At 38.4% G+C, this 15,422-nt stretch overlaps 1 protein-coding gene across 5 annotated transcripts in view; it reads right to left on the bottom strand.

Annotated features, from left to right (window-relative positions):
- LOC309616637 (zinc finger protein 14 homolog) overlaps positions 1 to 15,081 on the bottom strand; it is a 77,653-nt gene extending 62,572 nt beyond the window's left edge. For 2 of the 5 annotated variants that reach the window (XR_014237539.1, XM_082367456.1), the window contains exons 1-6: positions 12,506 to 15,081; positions 11,809 to 11,851; positions 7,860 to 7,946; positions 5,951 to 6,029; positions 4,399 to 4,525; positions 3,168 to 3,266 (exon numbers count right to left, since the gene is read on the bottom strand). Coding sequence is in view for 4 of the 5 variants with exons in the window: in XM_082367456.1 (XP_082223582.1) it covers positions 3,168 to 3,266; positions 4,399 to 4,525; positions 5,951 to 5,980 (256 nt within the window). In the remaining variant the exon portion in view is untranslated. Of the gene's footprint in view, positions 1 to 129; positions 1,415 to 3,167; positions 3,267 to 4,398; positions 4,526 to 5,950; positions 6,030 to 7,859; positions 7,947 to 11,808; positions 11,852 to 12,505 lie in introns of those variants that run through there. The other 3 variants (XM_082367454.1, XM_082367455.1, XM_082367457.1) reach the window with 3 other exon arrangements.
- Between the last annotated feature and the right edge of the window lie 341 nt (positions 15,082 to 15,422).

The raw sequence follows: 15,422 nt of genomic DNA, 5'->3' as shown, positions 1-15,422 counted from the left end.
TGAGCTGCCTAATACAGATTTAGATATAGATGAATTGTAGTCATTGATCAAGAAAAAAGAGTAGCTCCTCTCTTTGTCAAATCTTTTACCTATCACCCCCAACAGGACATTTTTTATTTACTTTTATTTTGAAATAACTGTAGATTCACAGGAGGTTGCAAAGAAATGTACAGGAAACTCTCATGCAGGCTTCACCCAGCCCCTTTCAATGTTAACATCTTACAAACTATAGTACAATATTCAAACCAAGAAATTACCCTTGGTATAATCCATAGGGCTTACTTAGATTTCACCAGTTATACATGCCATCACGTATGTGTATGTATATAGTTCTATGCAATTTTATCACATGTGTAGCCTTGCATAACCACTACCACAATGAACATACTCAACTATATCATAACCACAAAACTCCCTTGTGTTATTCCTTTATAGCCCAACCATCTCCTCCCCTCCCTACATTCCTAACCCCTGGCAACCACTAATCCATTTCCCATCTCTATAATTTTATTATTTCATAAATATTAGACAATTAGAGTCATACAGTATATAACCTTTTGTGATTGGTTTTTCTCACTCTGCATAATTTCCTTGAGGTTCATCCAAGTCGTTGTGTGTATTAATAATGTATTCCTTTTTGTTGGTGAGCATTATTCCATGGTATGGATGTACCATTTACCCATTTTTTAATTGGGTTGTTCATCATTATAGTGTTGAGTTGTAGTGTAGAGACTGGATACTGGTCCTTTGTTTTACTACTATTTTCTCTCAGTCTGTGACTCACCTATTCATTTTTTTATTAGTATATTTTGATAAGACAAAGTTTTTAATTTGGATAAATTGTGACTTATCAATTTTTAATTTTTATGGTTATTGCTTTCTCCTAAGAAACCTTTGCCTACTACCAAGTCATTCCCCTATGTTTTCCTCTAAAAGCTTTATATTTCTCATATATAAAATGTATACTTAGTTCTTAAATTTTCATTTTATTTTTTATACTTAGCTTTTATATTTGGTTTTTAAGATTTTTTAATGTTTAGTTTTTATATTTATGTTTAAAATACATCTCAAATTAATTTTGGAATGAGACAGAGTTCAAGATTTTTTTCCAGCTATTCCAGCATCAGTTGTTGAAAAGACTTTCCTTTCTCCACTAGAATGCTTTGATGCCTTTGTCAATAAATAAATGACCCTTTAAGTGCATGTGAGGTCTACATCTAGGGTCTCTGTTCTGTTTGTTGATCCTTAGCCAATACCATAATGTCTTGATTATTAGAGTTTTATAATATATCTTGAAGTATCTTGAAGTCATGTAGTCTAAGTTCTATAATATGTTCTTCCTTTTTCAAGACTGTTTTAGACATGCTAAGTCCACTGCTTTTCCATATAAATTTTAGAATCAGCTTGTTAATGTCTACAAAAAAAAAAAAAAAAAAGGTTCCTAGGATTATGACTGGAATTGTGTTGAATCTATACAATTGACATTTTTACAATACCGAGTCCCCATCCCCAAAATGGTATCTTTCTATTCATTAGGTCTTCTTTTATTTCTCTTAGCAATGTTCCATCATTTTTATTATAGAGGTTTTACACATTTTGTGAAATTTATTCCTTAGTATTTTGTTTTTTTGACACTACTGTAAATTGACTTAATTGACTTTAATTTTTCTTAATTGACTTTAATTTTCTAATTTTTTTCACTCTTAGTTTATAATAACACAATTGATTTTTGTAGCTCAACCTTATATCCTGTGATCTTACTGTGATCTTCACTTACTGCTTTGAGCAGCTGTTATTTTGATTCCTTACAATTTTCTAAGTATATAATTATGCCATCTCCAAATAGTTTTACTTCTTCCTTTCTCATCTTTATAATATCTCTTATCTCTTTTTGCCTTATTGCAATGCTAGAACCTTCAATACAATGTTAAGTAGAATTGGGGAGACTGGGCATCCTTGCCTTGTTCACAATCTTGGGGGAAACTCTTCAATCAAGTATGATGAAGTTTATGATGTAGTATTTTTTCAGCAGATGTCCTTTATCAGATTGAGGAAGCTCCCCTCAGTTTCTAGTTTCCTGAGAATTTTTATCATGAATGGATGTTGAATTTTGTCATATGCTATTTTTACATCTATGGAGATGATCACATGGTTTCTCACATTTCTGTTAATATGATAAATTACACTGATTAATTTTTTAATGTTAAACTAAGCTAGGGTTTTCCTGGGATAAACCCTACTTGGTCATCATTTTTATATATTGCTGGATTTAATTTCCTGATATTTTTTAAGCATTTTATATCTATATTCACAAAGGATAGAAATTACCAAAGGGAAAAAAATTATAGACTTATATCCTTCATGAACTTAGTAAAAGAGTTATAGTAGTCTCATAAAATGAGTTGGAAGGAGTTCTTTCTTTTTCTGAAGGAATTTGTGTAATACTGTAATATTACTTCCTTAAATATGTAATAGAATTCACCAGTGAAACCATCTGGGCCTAGCATTTTCTTTCTGGAAAGACTTCTGATAATGGATTCAATTACTTTAGCAGATATGAAATTATTCATATTTTCTTTTTTCTCTTGTGTCAGGTCTGGTAAGCTATATTTTTCAAGGAATTTTTCCATTTCATTTAAGTTGTCAAATTTACTGACATAAAGTTATTCATGGTATTCTCTTATTATTTTTTTAATGGCTGTAAAATGTGAAGTGAAAACCTCTCTTTCATTCCTGGTATTAGTAATTTATGTTGTCTCTCTTTCTTTCTTGATTAGTCAAGCTGGTGTTTATCAATTTTGTTGATCTTTTCAAGAAATCAACTCTAAGTTTTATTAATTTTCACTGTTTTTCTTTTTCTATTTTGTTGATTTTAACTCATATTTATTATCATTTTTTTCCTTCTACTGAGAACAGTTTCTCTCTTTGAAGTGGGAGAGAAACATGAGACAAGAAACACAGAGTTGTAATCAAGGCCAGTAGGAAGTTCCTTTGCTAGCCCAGGCTTAAAAGATTTTAATTTGCTTCCTAGGTCTCAGGCCTTTTCTCCACAGGCTATGGGCTTTTGAAGAGAGATGTGTAACATCTCAAGGGTATGTCTCTACCCTAACATACTTGGCTATTACCTACAGTAATGACTTCCCCATGCCTGCTAAGCCCTCACTCACCAGGGTGATGTCTTCTTGTCCCTTCCCTTACAACCATCCAGGGCTCCTTCCCTTCATCCAATAAGGTAATCACATCTGGTTTAGAAATGGAAGGTCCTGCTTAAAAGATAATGTGACATGAAATTATAAGCCCCAAAGTCCTTAGGTTCAGATTTGGTTAAATTTATAATAAACGCTAGATCAAAATGGTACTTTATAAAGCCTAAGAGCAAAGAAGTGCTAGGGAGTTGAAGAACACTCATACTAGGGTAACCTCAGGACCACAAGGAATAGACACCAGATGGGTAAGAACAGGCCTTAAAACAATTTAAACTCATACCTCATACAAGCTCTGTTGAGAGGCAGTCTTTTGTAATAGTTGAGAACACAGAATATGGATCCAGACTGCATGGGTTCATATCCTGCCTTTGTTGCTATGTTACCTCTGCAAGTTATTAACATTTTGTGCCTAAATTTTCTCATCTGAAATAAGGATAATAATAGCATATTTCTCATAGAGTTGTTGTGAGGATTAATTAATAATGTACAATGCTCAGAATAGTACCTAAGTATATGTAGTTATATGTATATATATACACATAATATGTGTGTATACTAGCTATTAATTTTTATTGTTATCAATTTGCTGAGAGGAGAATAAGAAGCTTCCTCAGACATCCTCATATCCTTACTAAGATATTCATTTAATGTTGAATGCAAAGTTCTTAGACTTTAACTTTCAACCACAAAGCAAGTAGAACTGAATATGTCTGTTATAGGAAACAGAATGCACTTACTTGAGTTTTAGATGAACTTTGTGGATCCACCTCATACTATGTAAGTTCTACAGGCTCCTCTGATTTTTAAAGAGACTCAGAATCCCTGAGTCTAGGTATTCTCTTTGCAGGTGGATTATAAAGGAGGGTTAAGCATCTACATCAATTCCGAGCTCAAATACAAAGTGAAGTCTGGTTTCTTGGAGAATGCTTCTGTCGTAAAAAACCCAGAATTCAAACCCAGCCCCTTGGATACTAAGGAAACATGGAAACAACAGAGCCTGAAGCAAGTCTGAAGGACCTAGCCTGCTGAACCTGAGAGTGATGAAGTGTTAAAAAGAGGGGCCTACTTCCAACCTAACAAAGCTTGAACCATTCCTTTGGAACAGAGAGAAAAATTTTATCTAGTTTCTCAAAACATAGTCCTGATACTGACAGAAGAGAAAGCCAGTATAATTTGGGATAAACAGCCTTACCTAGTGAGATGAAGTTGCTATAATTCTCCCACATGACATCCTTATATAAGTCCCTCTGAGCTGAGTCCAGGAATTCCCATTCTTCCTGTGAGAAGTCTATGGCCACATCTCTGAATGTCACTGAACCCTGAAAAAATAAAACTCATGGATAACTTGTGAAAATAAATGAAATATTTTTCAAATGGAAAGAGAGATCAATGATTGCATTGCAAAGAGGGAGGGAGCACACAGCAAGCAACTTTATGACATGTGTAAGGAACAGTAACAAAATTAGTATCACTGAAGCATAGTGCTACATGTCTTGAACAGTCCTGTGAGTGCAGATAAGATTAAATTTTTACCCAAAAATATCAGGAAAGGAATAAAATAACCAAAAGAAGTTCCAATTAAATGAAACAGTGCACACAAACCCTCTGCAAGCTGTATCTCCACCACAAATTCTTAAGAAATATGAGGTCTTCTACCTTCTTTCCCCTTTACTGATCATGAAAAAACATTGATAAAAATGAAATGTACTACAAAATCTCTAAGAAAATAGACTCAAGTTCACCATAAAGTCACATTTTATTATAAGCATCTTCCCTGTTATGACAAATTCTTTAGTAAATTTTTTAAAATTTGCTACATGCCAGTCCACATTTCAAATGTATTAAATCCAATCTTTTTTTCCTCTCTCTTTAGATGTCTGGATTCAATACAGTCTCAAAAATCTTCCTCAACTCTCACATTCTACTTTATCTATTACTTATGCATCTGGATGATCTTCTTACTATTTATCATCCATCATCCCTCACTGAACACCTTTCCTCACTCCTGAGTTAGAGGATACCGAATGGTAAAGGTATCGTATCACCCTGGACCAGTGGTTTTCAATGAGGAGTGATTTTACTTCCCAGAAGACATCTGGTCATGTCTGGAGACAATTCTGATAGGCACAACTAGGGAGAAGGGGTGTGAGTGTTAGAAGCGTCTAATTGGTAGAGGCCAGGGATACCGTTAAACATCCTACAATGCAGAGGACAATCCCCCACAATAAAATATTCTCTGGCTCAAAATATTAATACAGTTGAAACTTGAACAACACAGATTTGAACTGCGTGGTACCAGTTATACATATATTTTTTTCAATAGTAAATACTACAGTATTATGCAATTCTCGGTTGGTTGAATCTGTGGATGCAGAACTGCATATAATGAGGAATTCCAGATATGGAGAAATGGCATATACAGAGGGCCAGATTTTCAACTGCACAAAGGATCAGTGTCCCTAATCCCTGCGTTGTTCAAAGGTCAAGTGTAGTTCCAAGGTTGAGAAACCCTGCTCTAAACCAGAACATCCTGTAAAACTACACGATGGACTCTGCTCCTAGTATCCTTCTGTCAGGGGTTCCTGGAGATGATTCTTCATCTCTATTTGCAGTTCTGTTCAGATCACCTCCTACTCGCCCCATAGCTGAAGGAGGGATCCCTCACCCTAAATGGTATGAGGTGACTGAATATCCGACACCTGACAGATAAGACTGACAGCAGGCTATTAGTCACATATACTCACAGCCCGGGAGAGGAAGACACCACACGTCATGCACGGCCACACAGGGGTTGCACTCAGGAATAGGGTGAACAAGCAGGATCTGTGGGAGGCAGGCTTTATAGTAAAAAGAGGATGAGGGGTCCCTGGCCAATGCAGGAGGATGTGATGGGCTTGTTTGAATAATTCTGTGGGCTGGCAAGGAGGTGAAACCTATTAGGTTGAGGACTAGGAGGGGTTTAGCTGGTCTAGCTGATAGGGAAACTAGCCAGGTAAAGAGTCTTTTCCATTGCATGGGGGCCACATCTGGGGAGAGCAGGGGAACTCTTGGTTAAGTCTTTGGAGACTTGATAAGATATCAAGGCAGCATATGAACTTTTAGGCCTCACAATACAAGGCCGCAATCATATCCCTACCTAATCCACCCAATCCTAAAAGCCTTACATACCATAAGATCTCAACGCATACAGGGACTAAGACCAGCCAATACTAAATCTCATCTTATGTACTTAAAAAATTCAGGTCTGTGGAGAAGTTTGGAGTTTTCCCTATAAGCAGTCAAATAAGACCAAATTCTCTCTTTCATCAAACCACAAGATCATCAAGGAAAGTTCAAAACAGGGATCTCCCACTTAATATTAATAATCCATTCCTGAAAATCAAGACATTCTAACACTACATTATTTTCCCACCATTTTGGGTGGGTGCCTATTTTCCCATCATTTTAAAGCAAAGAATTATACTGCATTATACATCAATGCCAACCCTCCAACTAGCTTCACATTTCCCCCAGGACAGAATTAGAGTACATGTGGGTCAGTGCACACATGATATCTCTGGCTTTAGTACTTTCACTGTCTCTTTTACCAAATTTTTTTTTCTCACTTGCTTTGCTTCTTTCTATACAAGTTTCTTCAATACTTTTCCAACTTCTTAGGAACTCATTTTACAAAATGACAAAAACAGGGGCTACATGTGAAGTGCACTTTGCAAATGCGTTTCCAAGGAGAACATAATGGCAGGCCTGGCTCACACTCTGTATGATGCCCTGAGGCCCCCCTTATCACCAGCAGTACCAGTTATACACATCCCCTTTAATGATATCTGCATGCATTTCAAAACATCTGCAGATGGTTCTGATGATCCAGCAATTGTATTTGGAATATAACAAGACTTCCTACACATTGTTTTTTGTTTAAAAAAAAGTTACATTGAACTATACAATTTCACTTACATAAAGTTCTAAAAATAGGCAACATTATTGTATGGTGTGCAAAGTCAGGATTACATTTGGTTACATTTGGACTGGGTAGGTAGAAAGTGACTGAAAGGGGGGCATGTGAATGCTAGTAATAGTCTCTTTCTTGACCTGAGTGCTGACAGCATAGATATACTCAATTTATGAAAATTCATTCAGCTGCACACTTCTGATTTGTGCACTATTCTCTATGCACGTTACACAGCAAAACAAAGTTAAAAAAACTTTTAAAAGATGTCAAATTGTGTATTGGGGATGTAAATTTTTCCCATATAAAACTAGACCCAAAATCACTGTAATTCAGAGAAATATGCTTTCTCTGAAGTTTAGGTATTAAAATCAAAAGCTAAAATCAAAAATGTTAACGGGGGGACACTCTGCAGAGAATACCCACATTCTTCTCAAGGTATTTCACTTTTGCTCCTTGATGGCTATTGACAGAAGATTCTGTAGATAGGAGATGGTCCACATTAGTGGAAAAAAGGGAAGGGGGCACATAGGGGACACTGAGCTATTTGTCCCCAACTCTCACAGGAATGAGAGGAACTAGAGTGGGTTCTTGGATGGAGTTCTGTTAAATAGGAAGTTTCAGGATACGGAATAATCATTCCTTATGCTGAAACATGGCCTAGAAATTGGCAATATTTCAAGAACGAAGAAGAAACACCAACTTACATGGGCCATTGTTTTCAACTGCAAGAACCGGTCAGTCCTTTTCAAGACTTCTCTGTTGGAGAACTACAGAGTCCAGATAAGCCAGACCTGGAAGAAGAAAAAGCAGCCATGAAACCAGATGTGCCTCAGAGCTCCCAAAATGACTTATGTTAGTATGAGCTTTTTTTCTCTTCCATTCCTGCTTCCAAACTACTCCTCACCGCTATACCCACATGCTCTCATACCCAACTGGAGGAGAGTATAGGGAGTCTGAAGAAATCCAAGCCCTGACGAAACTCAGCTAAACAATGATGATCTTTGCGCAGAGCCCAGATACTTCAGCGGGAGGATTTCTATCCAGTTTCCCGTCTGGCAGTGTGGATCTGGTCCTGACACTGGATTCCTCAGACTTGTCCTGAGCAGCATCTACCCTTTCCAGTTCAATTTTTCAGGGCTGAGAAAGGGCCACACCATGCACACAGAGCCCCCTATGAGCCCCAGGATCCTGCCTGAAACTCCTAAACACAAAGACTGAAAACCACACAGATTGGGCCTGGCAGCTCCTGCCACTGTAAAGCTGCACTGGCCTTTCCCCAGCCAGGACAACTCACTACTCTGTTTCCCAATCAGAACCTCTCATACCATGACGTCCTTTTCCACCCCCTCTCTTTCAGTAGAGGATTCATGATTGTTGCAGTTAGTCAACAACAAACATTCATTGAGAACTTTCATGTGATGGCTGCTTTAGGTGCATCACTCAGCATTGTTCTGCAAAGTAGTTCCTCTCTCCTTTCCATAGTTCAGAAAACTGATGCTCAGGGGTCAGATCATTTGCCCAGATTCACAGTTATTAAGTGGCAGAGCTTTGTTTTGAGTCCACATTTCCCTAACTAAAAAGCCATCTTTCAACTTTGGTTTTTGCCTCTGAAGGGTAGAACTTCTACTTCACTGAGAGAAACCTGAGCAAGGGCAATTCACTAAAAAATAGAAATAACCTTTCAAAAGATACTAGACCTCACTACTAATTAACGAAATGTGTTAAAGCAACCAAAAACTACCTCTTTACAGCGACTAGATTGGGAGATCTAAAAGACTGATGATACGCTGTATTAGCAAGGTCACAGCACACCAGGTTGGTCCAAATTTAGAACTGTGTGAAACGGCATTTAAACCCCGTAACGCTGTAAACCAGAAACTCCACTTCTGGGACTAAAGGAACTATTTGCACATGTATATAGAGATGTTTGCAGAGATATGCAAACAGATTTGGTTTATAATGAATAAAAGCTGAAAATAATTAAACTGGGGAATGATTAAATAAACTGTACTGCATCTATACCACTGAAAACCATGCAAAGAGTAAAAAATGATGATGCTGCCCTAACTCTGATGAAATGGGTAAAGCCAGTATGTTAAATACAAAAACCCCCCAGCATGTGTGGCCTTAAACTATTTTGACAGAAAAAAAAAAATCACATGTATGCCTAGAAGGACCAGTTAAAATGTTTACAGTGGTAGCTCACAACACTCACCACCATATTAAACACAGTGTGACCCTAGAGTATGCAAATACTCCAAAGAAGGGAAAGACTTTCCCAATTCAAGTTTTCCTCCAGTCTTCTGCTGAACTGAAGAAAAAAGTTCAGGATACTCTTAAAAACAGCTGTTGTTTTTCCTGAGTGGCTTTTCTTCTTTACTTCAGCGTCTAATTCATGATTTAATCATGAACCAACTCTATGATTTAATTTACCCATATGTTAGAGTACTACCTAGAAAAGGATGACAAAGTCTCTGATATCTTTTAGGCACTGATGACAGTCTCATGGCTGCTTCCTTTCACAGCGTCCTGACAAATGGGTTTCTTTTGCTTCTGAACCAATCCTTTGGGCCAAGGTGCCTATGAAGCCCTCCAACTGCTATTAGATCTTCTTGTCCTATCTGTCTAACCTTGCATGTAACATCATTAAAATAAAAATTGTAAGGCATAAATCGTACTGTATGAAATTCTTTTACAGAGACCTCACAGCTATAACCTGGACATAACTTGACAGTGCTTGCTGTCGTCAGCTTAATATCACCCCCCTCATGATGGATTACTGAGTAAGGTGGGAAGGATTTGTTCAAGTATACGTGATGACGAGATTTGGTATACTGTTGTAATTACTAACATAGGCTTTGCTGTCAAACTTCCAAGATATAAATCTCAGCTCTGACAGTTATTAAGTGTGTTACCTTGGACACGTTACTTAACTTTTCAGCCTTAGATTCCTCCTATATAAAATGGTGATAACTATAGATTCTATCCCAAAGCATTGTTATGTGTATTAAATAAGACACTACATATAATAACACACTAAAGTAGCAAATAAACATTTAATAAACATCAGCTATATCACTGAAGATGAAGAATACTATACTGCTTCCCACAGTTATTAAAGAAAATTCTCTTCTGTGCTTTCTTTTTTCTTCCGCAAAAAATTTGAGCTTCTCAGCCCCGCTCTTCCTTAGAATGCTAATAAATTTCAGAGCTTCAGACTGATAGGCAATTCCTCTTGATTAACAACAATTTACAAAGGGAGGGTATGTGGATGGATGAAGCACACATGGCACAATCCTCATAATTTTTGGATCTGGGTGATGAGAAAAAACATGGATCACACTTTAATAATATCAACTAAATCTACTGAGCACTTATGTATCAAGCATTATCTGAGGACTTTACATATATTAATTCACCTATTCTTAGCAACCCTATACAGTAGGTTCTAATATTATCCTCCTTTTACAGATGAAGGAACTGTGGCACAAAGAGATGAAATAAATTGCCCCAACTTCACCCAGCTCTAAGGGTGAAGGATTAGGATTAGAACCCTGATAATTCAGCTCCATAACCCATACTGCAACTATACTAAACTGCCTGTCATAAGACCACATAAATATGTGGCCTGAAACAAACTCATGCCGTCAAAAACCTCAAACCACTTTTCAAATTTCTACTGATGTTTCCCTTCCCTCCCACCAGTAATCCCTTGTCTTGTCAACACAGAGTTCCCTGTTAAAAATCTATCACCTTACCACTCCTAAAAGCCTCAAAAGCATAAGACCCTGTCACCAATCAAACCATCTTGTATCTTTCCCTGCTTTTGACCTCAGGGCAGTGGAAAAGATCAAAGCACCTAGTGTATGATTCCAACTAAACTATAATAAATAAATCACAATAAATCACAGCCTAAAATAAAGCTCTACGGTTAGCGTCCCTGCATGAGGTTTACCTGCAGATCATTCAAATTATTAGAAAGCAGCAGCTCACAGGCGGAATTAAATGACTGCCAAATGTTCATCTGAATAGCCACTGGAGAGGAGAGGATACCCTTGGTGGAGGTGGGGGACTCTACCCTCATCCTCTCCAGCATTCACTGGGAAGGAAGAACAAAGTACCACGCCAATGGATAGGATATTCTGGTGTTAAAGCCTAACCAGCTAAAGACTACCTGTAACAATCCTGTACAGTCCAACAAAATAAGATTTATTGACTCAAAAGAGGGAGGAAATTCCACAGGAATGGCTGGAATGTGATGGAGGAGAGGGATAAGAAAAGCTCTTTTGTAAAGAGCTGAATTCCAGCTGAAGGATTCTGAGGAAGTGGGGAACCATTCTTCAGTGGCTGCTGTTTCAGAGGTGAGAACAGGAGAGGCAGGGATTAATTGGAGATTGAGTGCTAGAAAGTGAAGTGAGGGTAATTTAGCAACTGGGTATCCCCACTGATAAAATAAAATCAGCAAGGCAGGTCTGGAACAACACTGGTAAGAAAGCTATAAGCTCTCCAAAAGGGAGTCTTTATGGCATTTTAGAACTGCTGCATGACCTGGGCAGAAATAATGTTTTCTATTAACTCTGCAGCTTGCTTTATCTGTCTATTCTCTCCCATCCAGATTAATGGCAGGGCCGCTTTTTCTTTTTTCAGTCCGACCTGATTTTTCACTCTTTCACAGGAGAAGCAAACGTCCCCACGTCTAGAAAAAAATAAAAATTACATTTCATGGAACAAAGAGGAAAGATAAACATATATATAATTATATATATATACACACACACACACATATAATTGTATATATATAATTATTTTCCCCTTTCTGACTCCATTCCTAAAGATCACCAGGTTGGGGGAAGGAGACGGGAATCTGGACACATTGCGCCTTTTTCGGAGCTCAACCTGTCCAGATTAAGGACACACCCCCGTTACCACATTTGCTCCCGCCATCCACCACACACATAACCCGATGGAAGTAAGAGGGAGCCTGGGGAGAAGCTGACCCTTCCGGGTGAGAATGGCCAGAGTACAAAGACCAGGGCTGGAATATGTCTCTGAGTTCTCAAAAGCTGCCTTGGGAGGGAGCTCTGGTTAAGCTGTGGTTCTGAGAGCTGTTGTTCTTCTGCGTCTTTTTGTTAGGGGCCTTCACTGTGAGGTTCATAAATCTAACTCGGAGCCATTCTGGGCCGCTGCATCTGTGCGGCCCTGAAGCAGGAGGACAGAGGACGCACCAGGGCGCCCAGTGTCCAGTCAGCGTCACAAACTACACAGTCACTTCAGCCCAGTGCACACAGAAGCCCGCGCAGCCCCCGCGACGCCCCCGCGCCCATTTCCTCAATGCACCAGACCAACTCACCTCTCCGAGCCGACACCAGCAAGGAAGGCGGAAGGAAACTAGGTGCAGAGGCTTGTGGGGAATGTAGTCCCGGTAGGGAGGGCCTGGTCCTCGCCCCAACGGGCCGAGAGGAATGCGCAAGCGCGGGCGCGAGCGCTTGGGGCGGGAACGGGCGGTGGACCTCCGGACTTGGAGATGGGCTACTGGGGGAGGGGTTTCGAAGCTGCCCCGGGCTGAACGAGGCACACGCTGGCAGCTTGGATTTGCTTTGTCCCTGAGGAACCCCTACTAGGGCTTAGAGAGGTCTTGGCACCAGCAGGCGCCTAATATATGTACTAGGCACACGGCAGGTGCTCAGTATATATACCCAAGCAGGACGTAGATACACATCAAGTCTCAATATCCCCCAAACCCTAGCAGAACCTGGACCCACAGAGGTTGCTCGCGCTCTCGCTCCCCCCCTCCCTCCTCTCTTTGGGTTTTTTCCCTCTCTCCCCCCTGCGCTTGTGAACGTTTAGTTCTATAAAAGTCTATTAGTTTAAGGTGGTTGATATTGTCACTTAGATGTTCTTTATCCTTACTGATTTTTAAAAATCTAGTTCTAGTAATTACTGAGATAGGTGTGGCTATTTCTATTTTCCTTTTAGTACTACTAAGTTTTGCTTCAAGTATTTTCAAGCTCTGTTAAGTACATACATTTATGATTGTTTTCCGATGAGGAGGATTTAAAAGCAAACATTAGGGAGGGTGTCTTCAGAAGTCTCCCAGATGAATAATAATTGGATTTGTCCTGTCTTGAGTTCATTCAGGAAAGAAACCGGATAAGCCTGCCAGCGACCACACTCCAGCATCCTCCCCATCTTAAATTTTTTATGTATTAGTTATACATAGATGGAAGGATTTTTCTCCTCTCAAAAAACTTTAGAAATTATCTGAAAATATCTAGGCTAATCTTAAATCTCATTTTTCGAACAGTAGAATATGTATGAAGTAGGAGATACATGAAAACTGCGATTGTGGATTTGTCTATTTCTACCTTTAGTTCATTCAGTTTTTGCATCATGTATTTTGAAGCTGTTATTATAGTATATGCACATTTATGATTGTTTCTTCCCAATGAATTGACCCTTCTACTATGAAACATTTCTCTGTGTCTCTTGTCTTGACATCTGTTTTATCCAATATTAGTAGAGTCACTCTAGTTTGCTTGTGCTTACTGTGTGCACAAATATATCTTTTTCTACCTTTTTTCCCTTGAACCCATCTGTGATTACATTTAATATACATTTCTGGTAGATAGCATGTAGTTTGGGTTTCACATTTTTTATCCAGTGTGGCAGTCTTAGGGCTTTTCACTGAAATATGTAATCAATTTATATTGATATAATTATTAATTTGTTTGGATTTATGTTTACTATTTTGTTGATTTCTATTTGCCACATTAAAAAAACTTAACTATTTCTCCTTTCTTGCTTTTTTTTGGGGGGGGTTGATTAATTTTTTCTTATATATTTGAATTCTGTTGGCTCTTCAGCTATACCTCTATGCATCTTGTTAGAGGTTGCGCCAGGGATTAAATATGCATCTTTAATATAGTTTACACTAGAATTAATATCATACCACTTCATGTAAAATATAAGAACCTGTAACAATATCATTTCATTTGCACTCCTCATTCTTTTTTTTTTTTTTTTTTTTGGCCACACTATGGGGCATGACGATCTTAGTTCCCCAACCAGGGATCGAACCCACACCCCCTAGGGGAAGGGTGGAGTCTCAACCACTGAACCACCAGGGAAGTCCCTGAACTTTTTATTCTTTCTCCTACTGTTGTCATTTCAACTACATACCTTATAAAACCCACCGTACCATGTTACATTATTTTGCTTTAAACAGTCATATATTTTAATAACATTTAGGAAAGAAAACAAATTTTATAGTTACCCACATATTTTCCATTTCTGATACTCTTCTTTCCTACCTGTTGGTCTTTCCTTCCTGTTTCATCCAATGTCAATTCCCTTCAACCTGAAGAACTCCCTCTAGTGTTTTCTATACTACAGTTATACTGGTTATGATCTAAATCTTCATTTATCTGAAAATATCTTCATTTCATCTTCATTTTAAAAGGATATTTTTCTGTGGGGATAGAATTCTGAATTCACATTTTTTTCTTTAGTACTTTAAAGATGTTATTCCATTGTCTTTTGGCTTTTATTGTTTCTGATTAAGTCAGCATTATTCATATTTTTGTTTCCCAATAAGTTATGTATTGTTTTTTTCTATCTGATTACAGGATTTTCTATTTATTAGATTTGGGGGATTTTGGCCATAGTTTTTGCTCTACCACATTCTATCAATCCTCTCATTCTAGGACTCTATTTACAAGTACAGTAGGTCACTTAATATTGTTCCATAAATATCTTTCTTTTTTCAATCTTTTTCCTTTTTGTACTTAAGATTGGATAATTATTACTGATCTATCATGGAGATTACTGACCATTTCTTCTGATGCCCACCATCTGTTCTTATGCTCATTCAGTGAAATTTTTGTTTGTTTTTTCAGTTATAAAACTCTCATTCCCAATTCTATTTTTTTTTTTTTTTTAATTTATTTATTTTTGGCTGCACTGGGTCTTCATTGCTGCGTGCGGGCTTTCTCTAGTTGCGGCGAGCGGGGGCTACTCTTCGATGCGGTGCACGGGCTTCTCACTGCAGTGGCTTCTCTTGTTGCGGAGCACAGGTTCTAGGCGTTCAGGCTTCAGCAGCCGTGGCACGTGGGCTCAGCAGTTGTGGCACATAGGTCCTAGAGCACAGGCTCAGTAGTTGTGGCGCACGGGTTTAGTTGCTCCGTGGCATGTGGGATCTTCCCGGACCAGGGCTCGAACCCGTGTCCCCTGCATTGGCAGGCGGATTCTTAACCACTACGCCACCCGGG

This window comes from Balaenoptera borealis, assembly GCF_965194805.1.
Source record: "Balaenoptera borealis genome assembly, chromosome: 19".
Lineage (NCBI taxonomy): Eukaryota > Metazoa > Chordata > Mammalia > Artiodactyla > Balaenopteridae > Balaenoptera > Balaenoptera borealis.
Note: the sequence above shows the minus strand (reverse complement) of the source record. Positions and strands in the feature narration are given on the sequence as shown.